General features: G+C 44.3%; 1 protein-coding gene across 1 annotated transcript in view; it reads left to right on the top strand.

Moving 5' to 3' along the window:
• PSD2 (pleckstrin and Sec7 domain containing 2) overlaps positions 1 to 16,594 on the top strand; it is a 75,664-nt gene that overhangs the window by 42,972 nt on the left and 16,098 nt on the right. Inside the window, exons 9-11 of the mRNA XM_063130163.1 lie at positions 2,854 to 2,897; positions 13,856 to 14,046; positions 16,111 to 16,181. Of these exons, the coding sequence (XP_062986233.1) occupies positions 2,854 to 2,897; positions 13,856 to 14,046; positions 16,111 to 16,181 (306 nt within the window). The remainder of the gene's footprint in view (positions 1 to 2,853; positions 2,898 to 13,855; positions 14,047 to 16,110; positions 16,182 to 16,594) is intronic.

Below are 16,594 nucleotides of genomic sequence, written 5' to 3'. Positions count from 1 at the left end.
CATTTGCAATGTTGGATTTCCTGAAACCAGAACTGTGGAGTAATAATAATAATAATGGAGATAAGATTTCCAACTACTCATCTGTTCTGAAAATGATAATAGAAAACCAAAATATCTACAGGAATGGCAAAGCCAAAAAGGCCAAAGAAGAAATGCCTCCTTTTTGTTCAGATAATGTGATTAAAGATAGAGAGGGGCAAGCTCTTTGTTGTTGTTTATTCGTTCAGTCGCTTCCGACTCTTCGTGACTTCATGGACCAGCCCACGCCAGAGCTTTCTGTCGGCCGTTGCCACCCCTAGCTCCCCCAAGGTCAAGTCTGTCACCTCCAGAATATCATCCCTCCATCTTTCCCTTGGTCGGCCCCTCTTCCTTTTGCCTTCCACTTTCCCTAGCATCAGCCTCTTCTCCAGGGTATCCTGTCTTCTCATTTTGTGGCCAAAGTACTTCAGTTTTGCCTTTAATACCATTCCCTCAAGTGAGCAGTCTGGCTTTATTTCCTGGAGTGTGGACTGGTTTGATCTTCTTGCAGTCCAAGGCACTCTCAGAATTTTCCTCCAACACCACAGTTCAAAAGCATCTATCTTCCTTCGCTCAGCCTTCCTTATGGTCCAGCTCTCGCAGCCATAGGTTACTACGGGGAATACCATTGCTTTAACTATGCGGACCTTTGTTGTCAGTGTGGTGTATCTGCTCTTAACTATTTTATCGAGATTTGTCATTGCTCTCCTCCCAAGAAGTAAACGTCTTCTGATTTCCTGGCTGCAGTCAGCGTCTGCAGTAATCTTTGCACCCAAAAATACAAAGTCTGTCATTGCCTCCACGTTTTCTCCCTCTATGTGCCAGTTATCAATCAAGCTGGTTGCCATAATCTAGGTTTTTTTGAGGTTTAACTGCAACCCAGCTTTTGCACTTTCTTCTTTCACCTTCGTCATAAGGCTCCTCAGCTCCTCCTTACGTTCAGCCATCAATGTGGTGCATATCTGCATATCTGAGATTGTTAATGTTTCTTCCTGCGATTTTAACTCCAGCCTTGGATTCGTCAAGCCCAGCACATCACATGATGTGTTCTGCATACAAGTTGAATAGGTAAGGTGAGAGTATACAACCCTGCCGAACTCCTTTCCCAATCTTAAACCAGTCCATTGTTCTGTGGTCTGTTCTTACCGTTGCTACTTGTTCGTTATACAGATTCCTCAGGAGGCAGACAAGATGACTTGGTATCCCCATACTACCAAGAACTTGCCACAGTTTGTTATGATCCACACAGTCAAAGGCTTTAGAATAGTCAATAAAACAGAAATAGATGTTTTTCTGGAACTCCCTGGCTTTCCCCATTATCCAGCGGATATTGGCAATTTGGTCTCTAGTTCCTCTGCTTTTTCTAAACCCAGCTTGTACATCTGGCAATTCTCGCTCCATGAATTTCTGGAGTCTACCTTGCAGGATCTTGAGCATTACCTTGCTGGCATGTGAAATAAGTGCCACTGTCCGATAGTTGGAACATTCTTTACTGTTTCCCTTTTTTGGTATGGGGATATAAGTTGATTTTTTCCAGTCTGATGGCCATTCTTGTGTTTTCCAAATTTGCTGGCATATGGCATGCATCACCTTGACAGCATCATCTTGCAATATTTTAAACAGTTCAGCTGGGATACCGTCGTCTCCTGCTGCCTTGTTGTTAGCAATGCTTCTTAAGGCCCATTCAACCTCACTCTTCAGGATGTCTGGCTCTAACTCACTGACCACACCCCCGATATTATTATCTTTCCTATACAGATCTTCTGTATATTCTTTTCTTGATCTCTTCTGTTTCTGTTAGGTCCTTGCCATCTTTGTTTTTGATCATACCCATTTTTGCCTGGAATTTACCTCTGATGTTTCTAATTTTCTGGAAGAGGTCTCTTGTCCTTCCTATTCTATTGTCTTCTTCCACTTCCGCGCATTGCTTGTTTAAAAATAATTCCTTATCTCTTCTGGCTAACCTCTGGAATTTTGCATTTAATTGGGCATATCTCCCCCTATCACTGTTGCCTTTTGCTTTCCTTCTTTCTTGGGCTACTTCCAGTGTCTCAGCAGACAGCCATCTTGCCTTCTTGGTTTTCTTTTTCTTTGGGATGTTTTTTGTTGCCACCTCTTGGACAATGTTGCGAACTTCTGTCCATAGTTCTTCTGGGACCCTATCTACTAAATCTAGTCCCTTAAATCTATTCTTCATTTCCACTGCATATTCATTAGGAATATTAGTGAGCTCATATCTAACTGATCCGTGGGCCTTCCCTATTCTCTTTAGTTTGATTCTAAATTGTGCAATAAGAAGTTCGTGGTCTGTACTACAGTCGGCTCCAGGTCTTGTTTTTACCGTCTGTATAGATGTCTGCCACCTTTGGCTGCAAAAGTTGTAAGCTGCAAGCTCTTTACAGCACTCCATATAGAGAGCCAGCCCTACCACTGCACAGAGAGAGAGAGAGAGAGAGAGAGAGAGATGTCTTGGGTAGCGGGTGCTGAGGGGCAGAAAGCAGCGGCAAGGTGCTGAAGGATAGAAATGTGTGTGCCACGAACTGGCCTGCGGCTCTGAGGTGCAATAAGGGTGCTGTCCTAATGCTAGTGCTGGTCATTTCCAGCTGCCAGTCTGGTTGGCTTCTCTACATGGAGTGGGGGGAAGGCGCCATCTTGTCCTTCACCCCAAGCAGCAAAATGCCTTGTGTGCCAGCCCGAATAAACAAACAGAAGATTGTTGTGTGAGAACACTTTATCATGTAAGCGAGTTTAAGAATGGTTGGTATGGATACCATCCACAGATGGGAATCATTTTCTGAGCACCTGCTAAGAGCTGACACTGTGTTCTTGTTTCAGGGCCTGTATAACTCAATAAAAAACGAAAAGCTAGAATGGGCCATGTAAGTATTTATTTATTTATTTTAAAAAAGCAGTTATTATAATCTGATGGATAGAACTGCCTTTATAAAAGGTATTAACATTTGATGGATTTTGTTCTAGAATCATAGAATCACAGAATAGCAGAGTTGGAAGGGGCCTACAAGGCCATCGAGTCCCACCCCCTGCTCAATGCAGGAATTCTCGACAACAAACAGTATCTGAAATCCACATCTTGAATGATATGAGATAAACAATGTAAGCAGTTGTTGGAATCACTGCCCTTTATAGTAAATATTCAATGATCAAAAAACCTACCAGTTCAAGACTCGAGTTCAGGCCATCTCATGTTGGCTCAAGCTTCACAAAGCCGGGAAATTGGAAGCTAAGATTGATGTCTTAACTGAGGTGCCCCAGGGTCAGTGATGATGTTGTGCAACGCCACAGATTGTACCTGCTTGCGACATACCCTTCATGCACCCTCACTTTGCCTATTTTTTCAGGCCCAAATCTAGATGAGGAGGAGTGCTTGGGACCAGCAAACATGCCCCATGTTGTTCTGGTCCAGTTTTGCTTTATGAAACATCTGAACCTTTCTGTATTGCTAAAGGAATTCTCCTGTGATTGACCCATACATGTTTGTTCCTTGTAAGCAAGCACAATAATTATGGTATTGTTCCAATTAGGCTGAGCCAAAACTAGAGAGACCTGTGACCTCATCAGTTTGCTTCCCGGAAAGACGTCTTGGTGGCTCAATAATGCTCTCCTCAAAGGAGTGGCAAACCATACAGAGCCCCCAAGCTGCAGAAGAGACTTCCCAGTCACACCACCACCACCACCACCACCATCACCACTAACTAGCTGGGGCAACCATCAACGATTTTGCTGCAATGGTTTTCAGGAGTAGGTTGCTGTTTGTGCCATAGTATTTGGGGGAGGCATCCTCTTTAAATCTGCCCATTGAAATCAATTAATATTAACAAACTGAGCTATTTCCCGCTGTTTGAGGAAGTCGGTTGGCTTCTCTAGCAAAAAGTTCCATTTAAAACAAACAATGCTTTTCTGGCGCTTACTTCGCTTTTCTAGCAATTTTCGTGCACATCTCTTGACCTTTTTCAACGGCAATGAAACTATATCCAGGCAGCATCCAAATTGCTCCCTAGATAGTCCAAACAGTATACGTACTACCTTCTTGGATCATGTGGTTCTACACACCAAATCAAGCATCGCGGGCATGGAAGATGGTGGCATCCATAACGTGAATGCTCTAGAGAGCAACTTGAATGCTCACCTCGGGTGTCCTTACTCTATGACGACCGCCACTGACACACTGCTGCCAATGCAAGCAGCTTTTCTGTCTATAGAAAGCTGATCAACTCAGGAGCAGGAGAGCCCATGGACTCTGGAAAGGCGGGGCAGCACTAACACTCACCCTGTAAGCATTATTTTGGATGCTGATCCCCATGACATTATTTGAGGAAATCGCTATTGAGAATAGCAGGAAACGTATTGAGGACAAATTTGTACAAAAATTGCTTTGAAAAAATGGTTTTGAGTGACCTGAGCCCATTTCTTCTTCGTGGTCTCTGTGCATCATACATATGGGCCCTCCGCCTGCATGGAGCCCCATTCAGGAAACTTCTATAGCTGAGGAATATTTGGCTGGAACCCTCCCCCACCTTCCCACGTGTCCCTGGCTGGCTGCCCCCCTCCCGTTCCCTCAGTTCCCTTGGACTGCCTTGTGGCAGGCACGTTGGGCAGGTCTCTCATCATTCAGTGAGATTTTGTGCTGTTCCAGTTTTTATTCCATCATATCTTCCCTTTTCTATAGTTTTCCAACTGCTTCTTTTTAAAAAGTATTTGTCGTTTTTTGTTCATGGTCTCTGCAATTGCTTCATCACCTGCAGGCATATGGCCCACAGGCCCACTATTGAAAGTATATCCATGGTGGCAGCAAACTCTCAGCCAAAGAGAGACACTCCGAATGTCTTTTCTATCTTGGAGAAGGACACAGAGTTGACGTTTGCATGCATTGCAAGGGACAGCAAAAAGAGTCAGGCAGGCTCATGGCTGTCTTTTGGGGTGGGGGAAGCTCTGGAATGGTGGACTCGCTGACAACACCAGCTATGGCACAAATATTGGCTGACCCTTCCGAGTGGACATCAAAAATCCTATCCCACTCACTGTTCCCTTTGGGGTGTGTGGACACTCCCTCCTCTCCCACTCAAGTCATGGATTTCAGCCATGCTGACCCACCCATGCCTGGAGAGTCATTGATGCTTGCAATGGCTTAAAAGCTGTAGAAAAAGACCAGAACACAGAAACCTTCTTCTGAGACAAAGAAGATGAATGATTCAGCCAAACAAGCTCCTGATTTGATGCCAGTAACTAAGTCAGTATTGACCATGCCACAGACTATACCTGCTCCCCCACCAATGCTGAATTCGCTGATACTGATACAGAATATACCCCAAGGTGCAAATTGATACAAGGCCCAGTACCAATTACATCCACATTGGAAGGTAAAATTACAACCATTTTCACCAGCTATGGTACTGGGTCAGAGTCCTGATGGTCACTGGAGCAAATCTCCAAGTCATAGAAGGTCTCCAGATTTGATGTTTTCTGGCTTCAGATGGATCATGGCCCCAAGGGCTCACAAGCATGCTAGATACAGATCCTGTTCTCCAAAGCTGGACTGGGATAGGCATTCAGGATGGGATTTGCCACTGAGACATGCCTACTACTGGGACCCCAGGTGCGGAGAACCATCCAAGGATGAATATTATCATCTGCATTATCTTAGGCAGAGTTCTCCTGCTTGATACTGAGATCTGCCATCAGCAACCATCTCCCGAGCAATTGACCCAGGACTGTTTCTGGCTCCACCACCTGTGCTTTACAGAGCTCTTTACCTTCTGCAGTGCCAATGCAGCCATTGGTCCCAACTTTGTTTCTGTGGGCACTACCAGCTGCTTTCCCACATTGCCTTTCCACATTCAGATGATGCAGTAAAGCTGACTTCCACATTGCCTCCTGTTTTGAACTCAGCTGTCTGCTTTGTTGTGGCAAGCACTGAGTATGATACCACAACCGGTTGATACCATTATCAGTGGATTTTAGTAGGAGATATTATTACAGGAATTTCTGTGGACCTTTTTATAACCGCTTAAAGAAGGCCTTACAATAAAAACAGGCTGAAATGCATTCCAGCATCTTGAGATGTTTCTTTTCCATTCGTACTTCTGCTTGATGGCAATATGAAATTATGCATATCCACCAATTCGAACCAATCCCTTTTGCATAGTAGTTAAGTATTGACACCAACCTGACCATCTGAAATCTCTTGGTGATGATAAATGAATTTATGTCACTGAGATCCAAGATCAGACAAAGTCCTCCATCCTTTTTTAGAATGGTGAGGTACCAGGAGTAGAAACTGTTGTGGAGCTGCTGCAATGGGATGTGCTCTATTGCCCCATCACCAAGAGGGTCTCTATTTACATCTAGAATGCTGGTGACAGAGTTATAGTCTTGATGGTGCCAGTGAGAGGGAGAGTGTCAAACTCAATCCTGGAACTTCTTTGGACAATGGACAGGACCCAGGAGTCCAGTGTGATGCGGGTCAGTTCTTGTAGAAAAGATAATATGCAAGTTCTGAAGATGGGAGTGGAGCAGAAAGGAGGCATTTTTTTTCATTGTCCCATTTCCTGTGAAGACCATGGAACTTGGACGTCTATGGAATTATGTTCTCAGACAGTTACCAAAGCACTACACTTTCAATGACTACTAGAGCTGAACCTGCAACTATGCAGTGGTGTCTTTGCATGTCTATGAATGTGGATGTTCCAAAATTGGTTTGGCTTTGTGTTTGACCCAGCTGGGGATGCACATCATGCCTGTCTTGAACTGCCCAAGAATATTGGCATGGTGGACCTGACTAACTTGTTAGTGGGGATTCCATTTAGACAACCATTGCGATCTCAGATATTTATGGCAGACATGTCCCTCTCAAGACACAGTGCTCACTGTGGGCCCTTGACAGTACAAGGAGTGTGGGCAGGTACAAAGGTTGTATGTTACACTAACTTTCTGGAGTTGTTCACAAATGAAAAAGCTCTAAGGTCATTCAATATGGACCTCAGGGGTCGCTTTGTTTACGTAGTCTCAGACCACCACCATTTTCTACCTGAACAAGCAAGGAGGAACATTTCCCACCCCACCTCTAGTTGATTTCACCCTTCGCATCTTTGACTGGTACATCACCTGTTGAATTAGACTAGTAGCAGTACATATTGCTGATATGGACAGTATTGTTGCCAACTAGTTGAGTTGTGCCTACCTGACATCCCATGAGTAGGCATTGGGCAGAACATTATTGGCAGACCTATTTTACCATTGGGAAGTGGATGTGTTTGCTCTGGTGGAGAACACTGCTTGCCCGAACTTTTGCAGCACAGTGGGAGTGGATGTGATGCCTCTTGGGACATTTTCACTTTCTGGTGGATTCTATACTTATACTTTCATTTTCTGGTGGATTGTTATACTTACTCCCGACCCCCCCAAAATTCTCACTCATCACAAAAGTGTGGGCAAAGATAGGGACAGATAAAGCAAACTGTATATTTATAACACCATGGTGGCCAAGGCAACCCTGGTTTGCCCCCCTTCTTCATCTCGCTTGGGATGAATATGTCCGACTTCCTTCGATCCTGAGCCTTCTTACTTGGGATTGAGGCAGGACTCAGCATCTGGACCTTGGTCCGCTTTCCCTGCTGACAAGGCAGATCCATTCACCAGGATGCCCAGTCTTGTGTCTGCAGCACTGCAGTGCATAATTGATGCAGCTTGTAAACCATCTTGTTTGCCTCAGTTTTTAACAAAGGCCTGAAAGCTGCCTCCCTGCAAGTATACCTGGCAGCTATCTCAGCTTCTCATCTCCTGGTGAATGGTTTTCTATATTATCACATCTGATAGTCAAGCAGTTCCTACTGGGTAAATGATACATCTCTCCACCAATCTGAAACTTGGTACTAAACTGGAGTTTGTCGGTTGCTTTACAGGCTTTGACTACCAAACTATTTGAACCACTTGCGATGGTGGACCTTTGGCTCATCTCTTGGAAGATGGCTTTCCTGGTAGCTATTACTTCAGCTTGTAGGTCTATCAATCCACCATATATGACTTCCCATCATAAGGTGGTTCTCTGGCCTGACGTCCTGTTTCTGCCCAAGGTAGTGTCTGGTTTCCATTTAAATCAGTACATAATTCTTCCTGCATTCTTTTCTTCCCCTAGTATGTCACTTGAATCCTCACTTCATGCCTTGAATGTCTGGAGAGCGCAAGCCTTTTATAAATCAAGGACTGAATCCTTTCAGCTGTCTCCTCAGACAAGTGCTATAGGGCTATGCACCAGAGACATGCAATGTCTCCGCAACCAGAGACTTCTTCTTGGGTGGTCCAGGCTATAAAACTGGCTTATTAGTTGGCTGGTCTCAAGCTTTCAGACCCAATAAGGGCCCATTCCATCCAGGCCATGGCAGCATTGATGTTGTTTCAAAGAGGAATCTCCCTCCCTGAACATGGATGATACTGTCTACTTTCATTAGCCATTACAGACTCGATGTGCGGGCCAGACTGGACTGTTCTTTCGGGTGAGCTGTTCTGTCTGCAGTATTGCAATAGGACACTGATCCACCTTTGGTAAGCTGGCGTGCTACTCGCCCATTTGTGTAATGCACAGAGACCGCAAAGAAGAAAAACAGGTTGCTTACCTGTAATTGTAGTTCTTTGAGTGGTCATCTGTGCATTCACACAACCCACCCACCAGCCCCACTTCGGTGTTGAGGTCAAAGTTGACGTTGGTACTGAGATTCCTCTCAGTTCTGAGGCTGCCATTGGTGGTCTCAAGGGACTGAGAGAATAGGCAGGAACCCACTAGGGACATGCTCACAGTGATGATGAGGAAGGGTCCACCCCACCTCCCAATTCCTTAGCTATAGAAATTTCCCAAATCGGGCTCCACGCAGATGCAGAGGCCATATATCCGAATGCCCAAATGATCACTCGAGGAACTATATTGACAGGTAAGCTGAACAATTCTTTGCTGAACAATTCTTCCCCATCTAAAATGAGTATTCCAAGGCAAATAAATGCAAATATTGAGTTCATGTTCTGTTGATCAACACATTTAAAAGTTCTTTAAATGGAACTTATTAATAAAATCAGGAGGGTTGTATGTAGTTTTTAAATCTTACAAACACGTTCACAGCTGATTTCCCCCCTCCTATCACATGCTTCAATGTAAGGGCTCTAGTCTCCCATACCCCAGCATCATTTCCAGGCCATGAGATGGTTTGATTCATCATCTGGGGACAGAATTATTATTATTTTATTTTTGGAGCGATGGCAACTGGTTCCCTCAAGTGCTATTAACAGTCGAGTCCCAATCCCACAGCTCTACTGTGAAAAACCATGCAAATGTTGGGGAGCATGTGGGGCTCTGGCCTTGCACGCAGGGAAGACCACATCCAGCGTTGCCTAATTCTCAAGAAAAGAACATTTAAAGAATAACATGTTGGAGATCCGTTGGGACTGGGAGGTGGGATGAGCCTGCTCGTTCCCCATTTTCCATTTTAAAGGACTACTTGAGCACAGCTGTGGAGCTTGTTGCTTCTTAAATTATATAAAAAAAATAGGGCAGACATGGTGCACATGTTGTTGTGTGCATTTGGAAGGGGAGAATTAAGACTCATCCTTAGTTAGGTCACAGGCATTATCCAATCACTGAAGCAGCAGCAAGGGCATTGGCCAGAGGGAGAATGCATGCAACACCTGATGAAATTCCCCTTTCATCACAACAGTTAAAGCTGCAAGAGCTATATGCCTGCCCAAGACTTAAGATCTGTTGGAGGAGCCCTTCTCCACATCCCACCAGCACAACACATACACTATGATGGGACAAGGGAGAGGGCTTTCTCTGTTGTGGCACCCCGACTGTGGAATGCCCTCCTCTTGGAGGCCCAATTGGCACCAATGCTGATTTTATTCTGGTGTCAAGTGAAAACATGGCTTTTTAACAAAGCTTTTAATGGTTAAATTCACTAAGATGGCACATTGTTTTAACTGTATTGTTTTTACTGCTTTTAAATTACATATTGTTTTAACTTGGTTCATGGTTTAATTTTTTTTAGCTGTATGTGTTTATTATTTTATACTGTATGCTTTTATTTGTACACCGCCCTGAGATCTTAATGATATAGGGTGGGATACAAATGTTTTAAATAAATAAATAAATAAATATACTAGGGTGACCAGGGCTTCTGCAGCTTTAACTTTAATGAAGAGGGGATTTCACCAGATGCTACATGCATCCAAATGACACCTGCTGAAATTCCCTTTTCTAGACAAATAGTTAAAGCTGCAGGAGCCCTGTCCTCCTTTTCATATGGTCACCCTAGAGCAGAGCTTTCCAAACTTTTCAAGTTGGTGACACACTTTTTAGACATGCATCATTTCACAACACAGTAATTCAGTTTTTCAGTTTATCTAGGGGTGAGCATATTACCCCAACATTAAAATCACTCCACTGGCTGCCAATTAGTTTCCGGGCAAAGTACAAAGTGTTGGTCATTACCTTTAAAGTCCTAAATGGTTTGGGTACAGGTTACCTGCGGGATTGCCTTCTCCCATACAGTCCGCCCCGCATACTCAGGTTCTCTGGGGAGAACTTACTTCAGTCAGCTAAAACTAGGCTGACATCAGTTTCCCAGAGGACCTTTTCTTCTGTCACCCCCAGTTCATGGAATAGCCTGCCAGAGGAGATTCATAAAATTAACTCTCTGTGTGATTTTAAGGCAGCCGTAAAGACTAGCCTTTTCCGGCCGGCCTATCCAGATCAATGTAAAATCAAGAATTTTTAAAACGTGTTGATTCCTGTTCTAATGTTGGTTGTTCCCCGCCTCGATCCAAAGGGAGAGGCAGGTAAGAAATAAATTATTATTATTATTATTATTATTATTATTATTATTATTATTATTATTATTAGCAAACCGGAGGTTAAACTAACCCCTTATAAGAGATATGGACACATAGAATCATAGAATCATAGAATAGCAGAGTTGGAAGGGGCCTACAAGGCCATCGAGTCCAACCCCCTGCTCAATGCAAGAATCCACCCTAAAGCATCCCTGACAGATGGTACATAAATTGTAATAACGAAATGTATGGGGACAGAACATATCTCATGAAAACCTTTCATTTCTATTTTTAAAAATATATGATTTGCAAGATAATAACATGCATTTCCAAGACTTTTCACATTGAACCAATTTTGTCGCGCTGCGATCGAGCGGCGGTTGAGACGGTGTTCTATCAAAAAACTGGACCCATGGAATTTCTTGAATGCGTCACTTCAGGTGCAGCCGCGTCACCGGAAGCGACGTAGAATCAGCTGTTTCAACCCGATTACGCATACTGCACATGTGCAGTACCTGTATGATCCCTTGACCACACGGATACGACGGAAGGGGAATATACTCGTGCACCATACTAATCGGCACCTTTGCTGCGTAAAAATGCATGCAAGTTGGTCTTGCTTATTTCACATAAGAGGTGAAATAAGACTCAGAGGTTTCTCGTTATGTTCGCGCGACACACCTACACACTGCAGCGGACACACTAATGTGTTGCGACACACCATTTGGAAAGCTCTGCCCTAGAGAGCAGCCCACCAGCCAGCTCAGTGGTAGTCCCCTAAAGCCTCCATAAACCAATTGTTGCTGCCTGATTGGGACTGCAAACCTCAGGCACCTTGCAAGCTGCTTTACATGGGCCAGGGGCTCCTTTTGGCTTGGTGGGTGGCAAAATCGTGCGGTCTTGGGGGCTAGAGAAATGGAGTGAAATTTTACAAATCTACCTCAGTTTCTGAGGGAATCCATAGCTGGCTAGTGGCATTTTTCGGGAAGGTTTTGCACATCTCTAATTTAAAATGTTCAAAGTGTTGGAGAAATGGGAGCAAAACTCTTCTGGGGTGGCAGTAAAAAAGTATTCTTGTTTCACTGAAGTCTGTTTTACTTCAAAAAGAGGGTAGCAATCCACGTTTCCTTGAAACATTAATTTAACTAATCCACTGGAGGGAGCCATGCATCCATCTCCATTTGGCTGTGTCTAAAGCATTGGCATTTGGGAGAGAGAGATTATATAAGAGAGTTCAGAGAAAGTGCATCCGAGCATCAGCCTAATAAATAAATGCATACAAAGATAAGAAGCAATAACACCCACCCAAAAACAAAACAAAAATGTTACAGGTGAGCAACTCATTAACCTTCCAAGGCAGCCAATATGATTTCCGGAACTGACACCCTTTGGTGTAAAGTGATAATAAAAGGGGATTCTATCTAGGACATTTCAGCATCTGAGCTCCTAGTAGAGGTATCTCCCAGCAGGCGGGGGATGTAACATTACGCTTTGATTACCTCTCCTTTTTCTGCCAAATGGGACACAATATATGCATTTTCAGCCACCACATGCACTCTTGCAGTGTTTGTTTGTTAAGAAGGAAGTCCCTGTTTCCATGCTTCATGTGTCACATACGAAGGAGAGCATTATGCACCATCTGTATGGGGAGATAAGTGGGCACCTATTTTGGTAAAACTGCTGACACAACTCTACTGGGCACATCACAGCAGCAAAAGTGTGAAAAGCATAAAGGGCAAAACTGCCCATTAGAATAAAACTGTCCAAAGCAAAGGATAGGTCAGATTGAGCAGAAGACATTTCTGCTGTTGGCCTGAATTACAGCCGCCCAACTTACTGTTTTGGGAAGACAGTTGACATAAAGTCCTAAGTCTTACTTCAGGATAGACACACATGCAATGTACATCTGTACTATCTAAAAGGGGCCTGGGAAAGCTCTCAAGCTGAAGATAATGTTATAGATGTCCACAGAGCCACAGCAATATTACAGAAAAGCTTTTGATGGCAACATTTATTTTATTTTTATATGTAGAATTTCTAGGCCACCTTGTGCCAGAAAGCCTATAAATTATTAAAGATAAGGCTGAAGCCTATTCCATTGTGAAATATGCCATTATTAAAAAAAATAACTGAGATACCAAGGTAAATTTACAATAGCGTTGCACATTTTCCCCAAGTGATAAGAAATTCCAGGGACAACACTACAATGCTTAGTTTGAGTGAGATCACTGGAGATTTAGGGTATCTTTGAAATTAGAGCTATGCAAGCCTCCTCTAATTCATCCTAAAAATGAAATCAGGCTGAATGTTCCAGCTGAATGCTTAAGAAACTCAGAGAGGTTTTTTGAGTGTTCTTCCAAGTACTCTTCCTGTCCAACTTGTTCTCCCATCCCCAAGCGAAAAGAGGAAGATGTGGTGGTGGGATGGTGGTGGTGGTAATGGAGAACTCCCATGGACACAGGACAGGCCCTGTTGGCTTCAAACATGGCTTCCAGGAATTTTGATTCATGGCAACCAGCTGTGCTGCCTGCAGCTCCTTTGAAATAGATTGAGATGCTGGTGGCCACAGGGGCTGCTTTCTCAGATTGCACCCAGAAGAACTGCTGGAGGGCAAAAGGCCCCCCCACCACCACACACATCTATACACAGGGAACTCCCTTACCTATAGAATTCCCTGCAGGACGGTTTGGCTTTTGCTCCCCAGCAGTAGTTTTTTTCTGGGTGCAGTCTTGAAAGGCAACCAGTGTGCAAACGAAAGCAGCGAGATCACCATCCATTTCCACAAGGACCGCTCTTGGAGGCTGCCTGCAGAAAAACCTCTGCTGTGAGGCAGGAGAAATTTCCCAAGTCAAATTGACATCTTTACAGCAACAGCTATTAGGGCCACTTCCTAGTGACTCCCTGCTGAGCACACGCAGCATTTTCGAAGAACTTTTTTTTTCTTTTTTTTACTTTTCAGTATAACTCTGTTTAATTTTTAAATTTACATTGCTTTATTTCCAAGTGATGAAGATGAACTGAGGAAGTCATTGTCAGAACTGGTGGATGATAAATTTGGTGCCGGTGCCAAGAAAATGACAAGGATTGTTGACGGCAGTAATCCTTTCCTGGATGTTCCTCAGGCCCAGAATGCAGTTACCTACAAGCATGGCATCCTCACACGGAAAACCCATGCAGACATGGATGGGAAGAGAAGTAGGTAGTGATGTCAGGGGAGGGAGGGCAAGGGATGCCCAGGGGAGCGGCACAGAGGCTGCTGAAACCATATGTCCCCAGGGGGAGCCTGGTCCTTCAGTGGGGCATTAACAACTAGCACTGCAAATAGGACCGGGCTACATCGTCCTTCCTGTTTTACAGGAATGAAAGTTATCCCTGTTTACATTATTGGCGTAGCTTCCTCCCACACTATTCTGGTAACATTTGGATTCTGTTACATGGTTCCTTACTGTTCAGCTAACCCTGGAGAAAGTATAAAGGCTTAACTAATTTTATTTGGTGACCAGATGGATAAAACAAGAACAAAGCAATCTACGCTTACAACAAAGACGGGCTGTGGTTCCCTGTAGACACCTCCCATTCTCCATCCCCAGTCTTTTTGGGCTGATGGGCACATTTGGAATTTCAAGAGAGTGTTGTCGGCGCTCTCACAGAATGGCTGCCATGGGGGGAAGTGGCCAGTTCACTAAGTGGCTGCCATGGTCACCACTCACTAAACACCTATTTCCAAGAAGGCAAACTGGTGAGGCTAAAAGAAAAGTAACTTGTCTAAGAACCTAAGTATAAGATGGTGTCTAAGTTCCAAAATACAAAACCATTCTTTTGAACCCACAGTTTCCTGCTCCAGCGCATGCACACTGCACAGGCAAAACACTTCCCCTCTCTCCCCTCTTGCCCCTCTTCCCCCCAGCCCCAGAATGCTCCCTCCCATCCCTCCCAGTTTACCTTTTTCTTTTTTCTTGGTGGCTGGGCTGACTTTACCCTACTCAGTCTTGAATCTGATAATCATGCGAGCAGGAATGAGAACTGAGAGGAAGAAAAGGAAAGGAACCTCTCATGCAAGCGCTTGAGTCATTGCTGACTCCTAGAGGGATGCCTGCGTTCGCTGACGTTTTCTTATTTATTTATTTATTTATTTATTTATTTATTACATTTTTATACCACCCAATAGACGAAGCTCTCTGGGCGGTTCAAGTTTCCTTGGCAGACTTTGTAGCAGGGTGGTTTGCCATTGCCTTCCGCAGTCGCAATTATCTTTCCCCCAGCTAGCTGGGTACTCATTTTACCGACCTCAGAAGGATGGAAGGCTGAGTCGACCAGAGCCTTCTGCCTGAGAACCAGCTTCCACTGGGATCGAACTCAGGCCGTGGGGAGAGTTTCGGCTGCAGTAACTGCCGCTTACCACTCTGCGCCACACGAGGCTCATAAGATTTGAGAGGCTGAAGAGATTACTTATTATTGGGTACTTCACATGAGCAAAATAAGTCACATTCATGACTGGCCACTCACTGACGTTTGCAGGCCTTTTTGATAATGATGTGAGCCTCCTATAGGTCTCCCGCACCTTCGCCCAGTAATCCCATTCTTAAAAAAAACCCTGGATATCCTGATTCTCCTGAAATATCACAGAATTTCCTACTGTGTGCAGCAGAAGTTGTGCTACAAAGCACCTACTAGAGGGTGCTGTTCCATTCAAGGCTATGAGGTGAAGAAGTTTGCCATTATAGATCACATGGTCACCCCTTTCTGCCTGTTTAATGCAGCCCATTACAACTGCACAAGAGAAGCAGGAAGCAAAGCCCTGGTAAGGCAACGCAATTTCCCCGTAATCTAAAGAAGCCCCTTGTCATAGTAGTGTGTGTATGGAGTAGACACCATTCTTCTCCCATCTTTACCTGTTCTCATCCCTATCTCTGCATCTTTTGCAGAGATAGTGATGAGGTAGTGATTTTTTTTTAGTTCTTGCCAGTTCCTGCCATGAACCAGGAATGGGTTCTCATTCATTATCTTGCATGGAGGTGAAGGGGAAGAAGACTAAACTCCTGTCCCCTCACATGCCAAGAGACCTTCCCTTCCTGCCCTCCCTTCCTTGCCCATCACAGCCAGGGAGGAAAGCAAGGGTAGATGGAGCCATTCCCTGCAGAGAAGCTGTGTTGATAACTGCCCCACTTTATTACCTTAGTTATTTTCTTTCACGGATGAAGATGCAAATAGTATTTCTCCTGTATTGTGTCACAGTAATATTTACCTACATTTTTTCAGCTCCCCGAGGACGAAGAGGGTGGAAGAAATTTTACGCTGTACTTAAAGGAACCATCTTGTATTTGCAAAAGGTAAAATGATCAGCCACTCTGTTTTAGGGTGCTGTAGGTTTGTTCTGGGACTGATGGGAAGGATGCAAAGTAGAAAGAGCCCTCTTGTATCAGACTGAAGGGGGCCATCTAGCCTAGCATGCCGTTTTCAGCAGTGGCCAGTGAACTGCTGCCTCTGGAGGATGAAAAGGCAACAGGCCGCTCTGTTGAATACTCCTAGCCGCTGCTGTTCACAGGCACGTCACCTCTGAACGTGGAGGTTTCCTATCAGCATCACGGCTAACAACCGTGTAATGCAGTAAATAAAAATAGATTAAGCAATACTTTAAATGAGAGTTGGCAACCTGTGGCTCGTCAGATATTTTTGGACCGCAACTTCCATCAACCCTGATCATTGGCAATAGTGGGAGCTGATGAGAGTTGAGTCCATCAAC

This window comes from Elgaria multicarinata, chromosome 7 (genome assembly GCF_023053635.1).
Source record: "Elgaria multicarinata webbii isolate HBS135686 ecotype San Diego chromosome 7, rElgMul1.1.pri, whole genome shotgun sequence".
NCBI classification, from domain to species: domain Eukaryota; kingdom Metazoa; phylum Chordata; class Lepidosauria; order Squamata; family Anguidae; genus Elgaria; species Elgaria multicarinata.
This window is presented reverse-complemented; position numbering and strand designations above follow the sequence as displayed.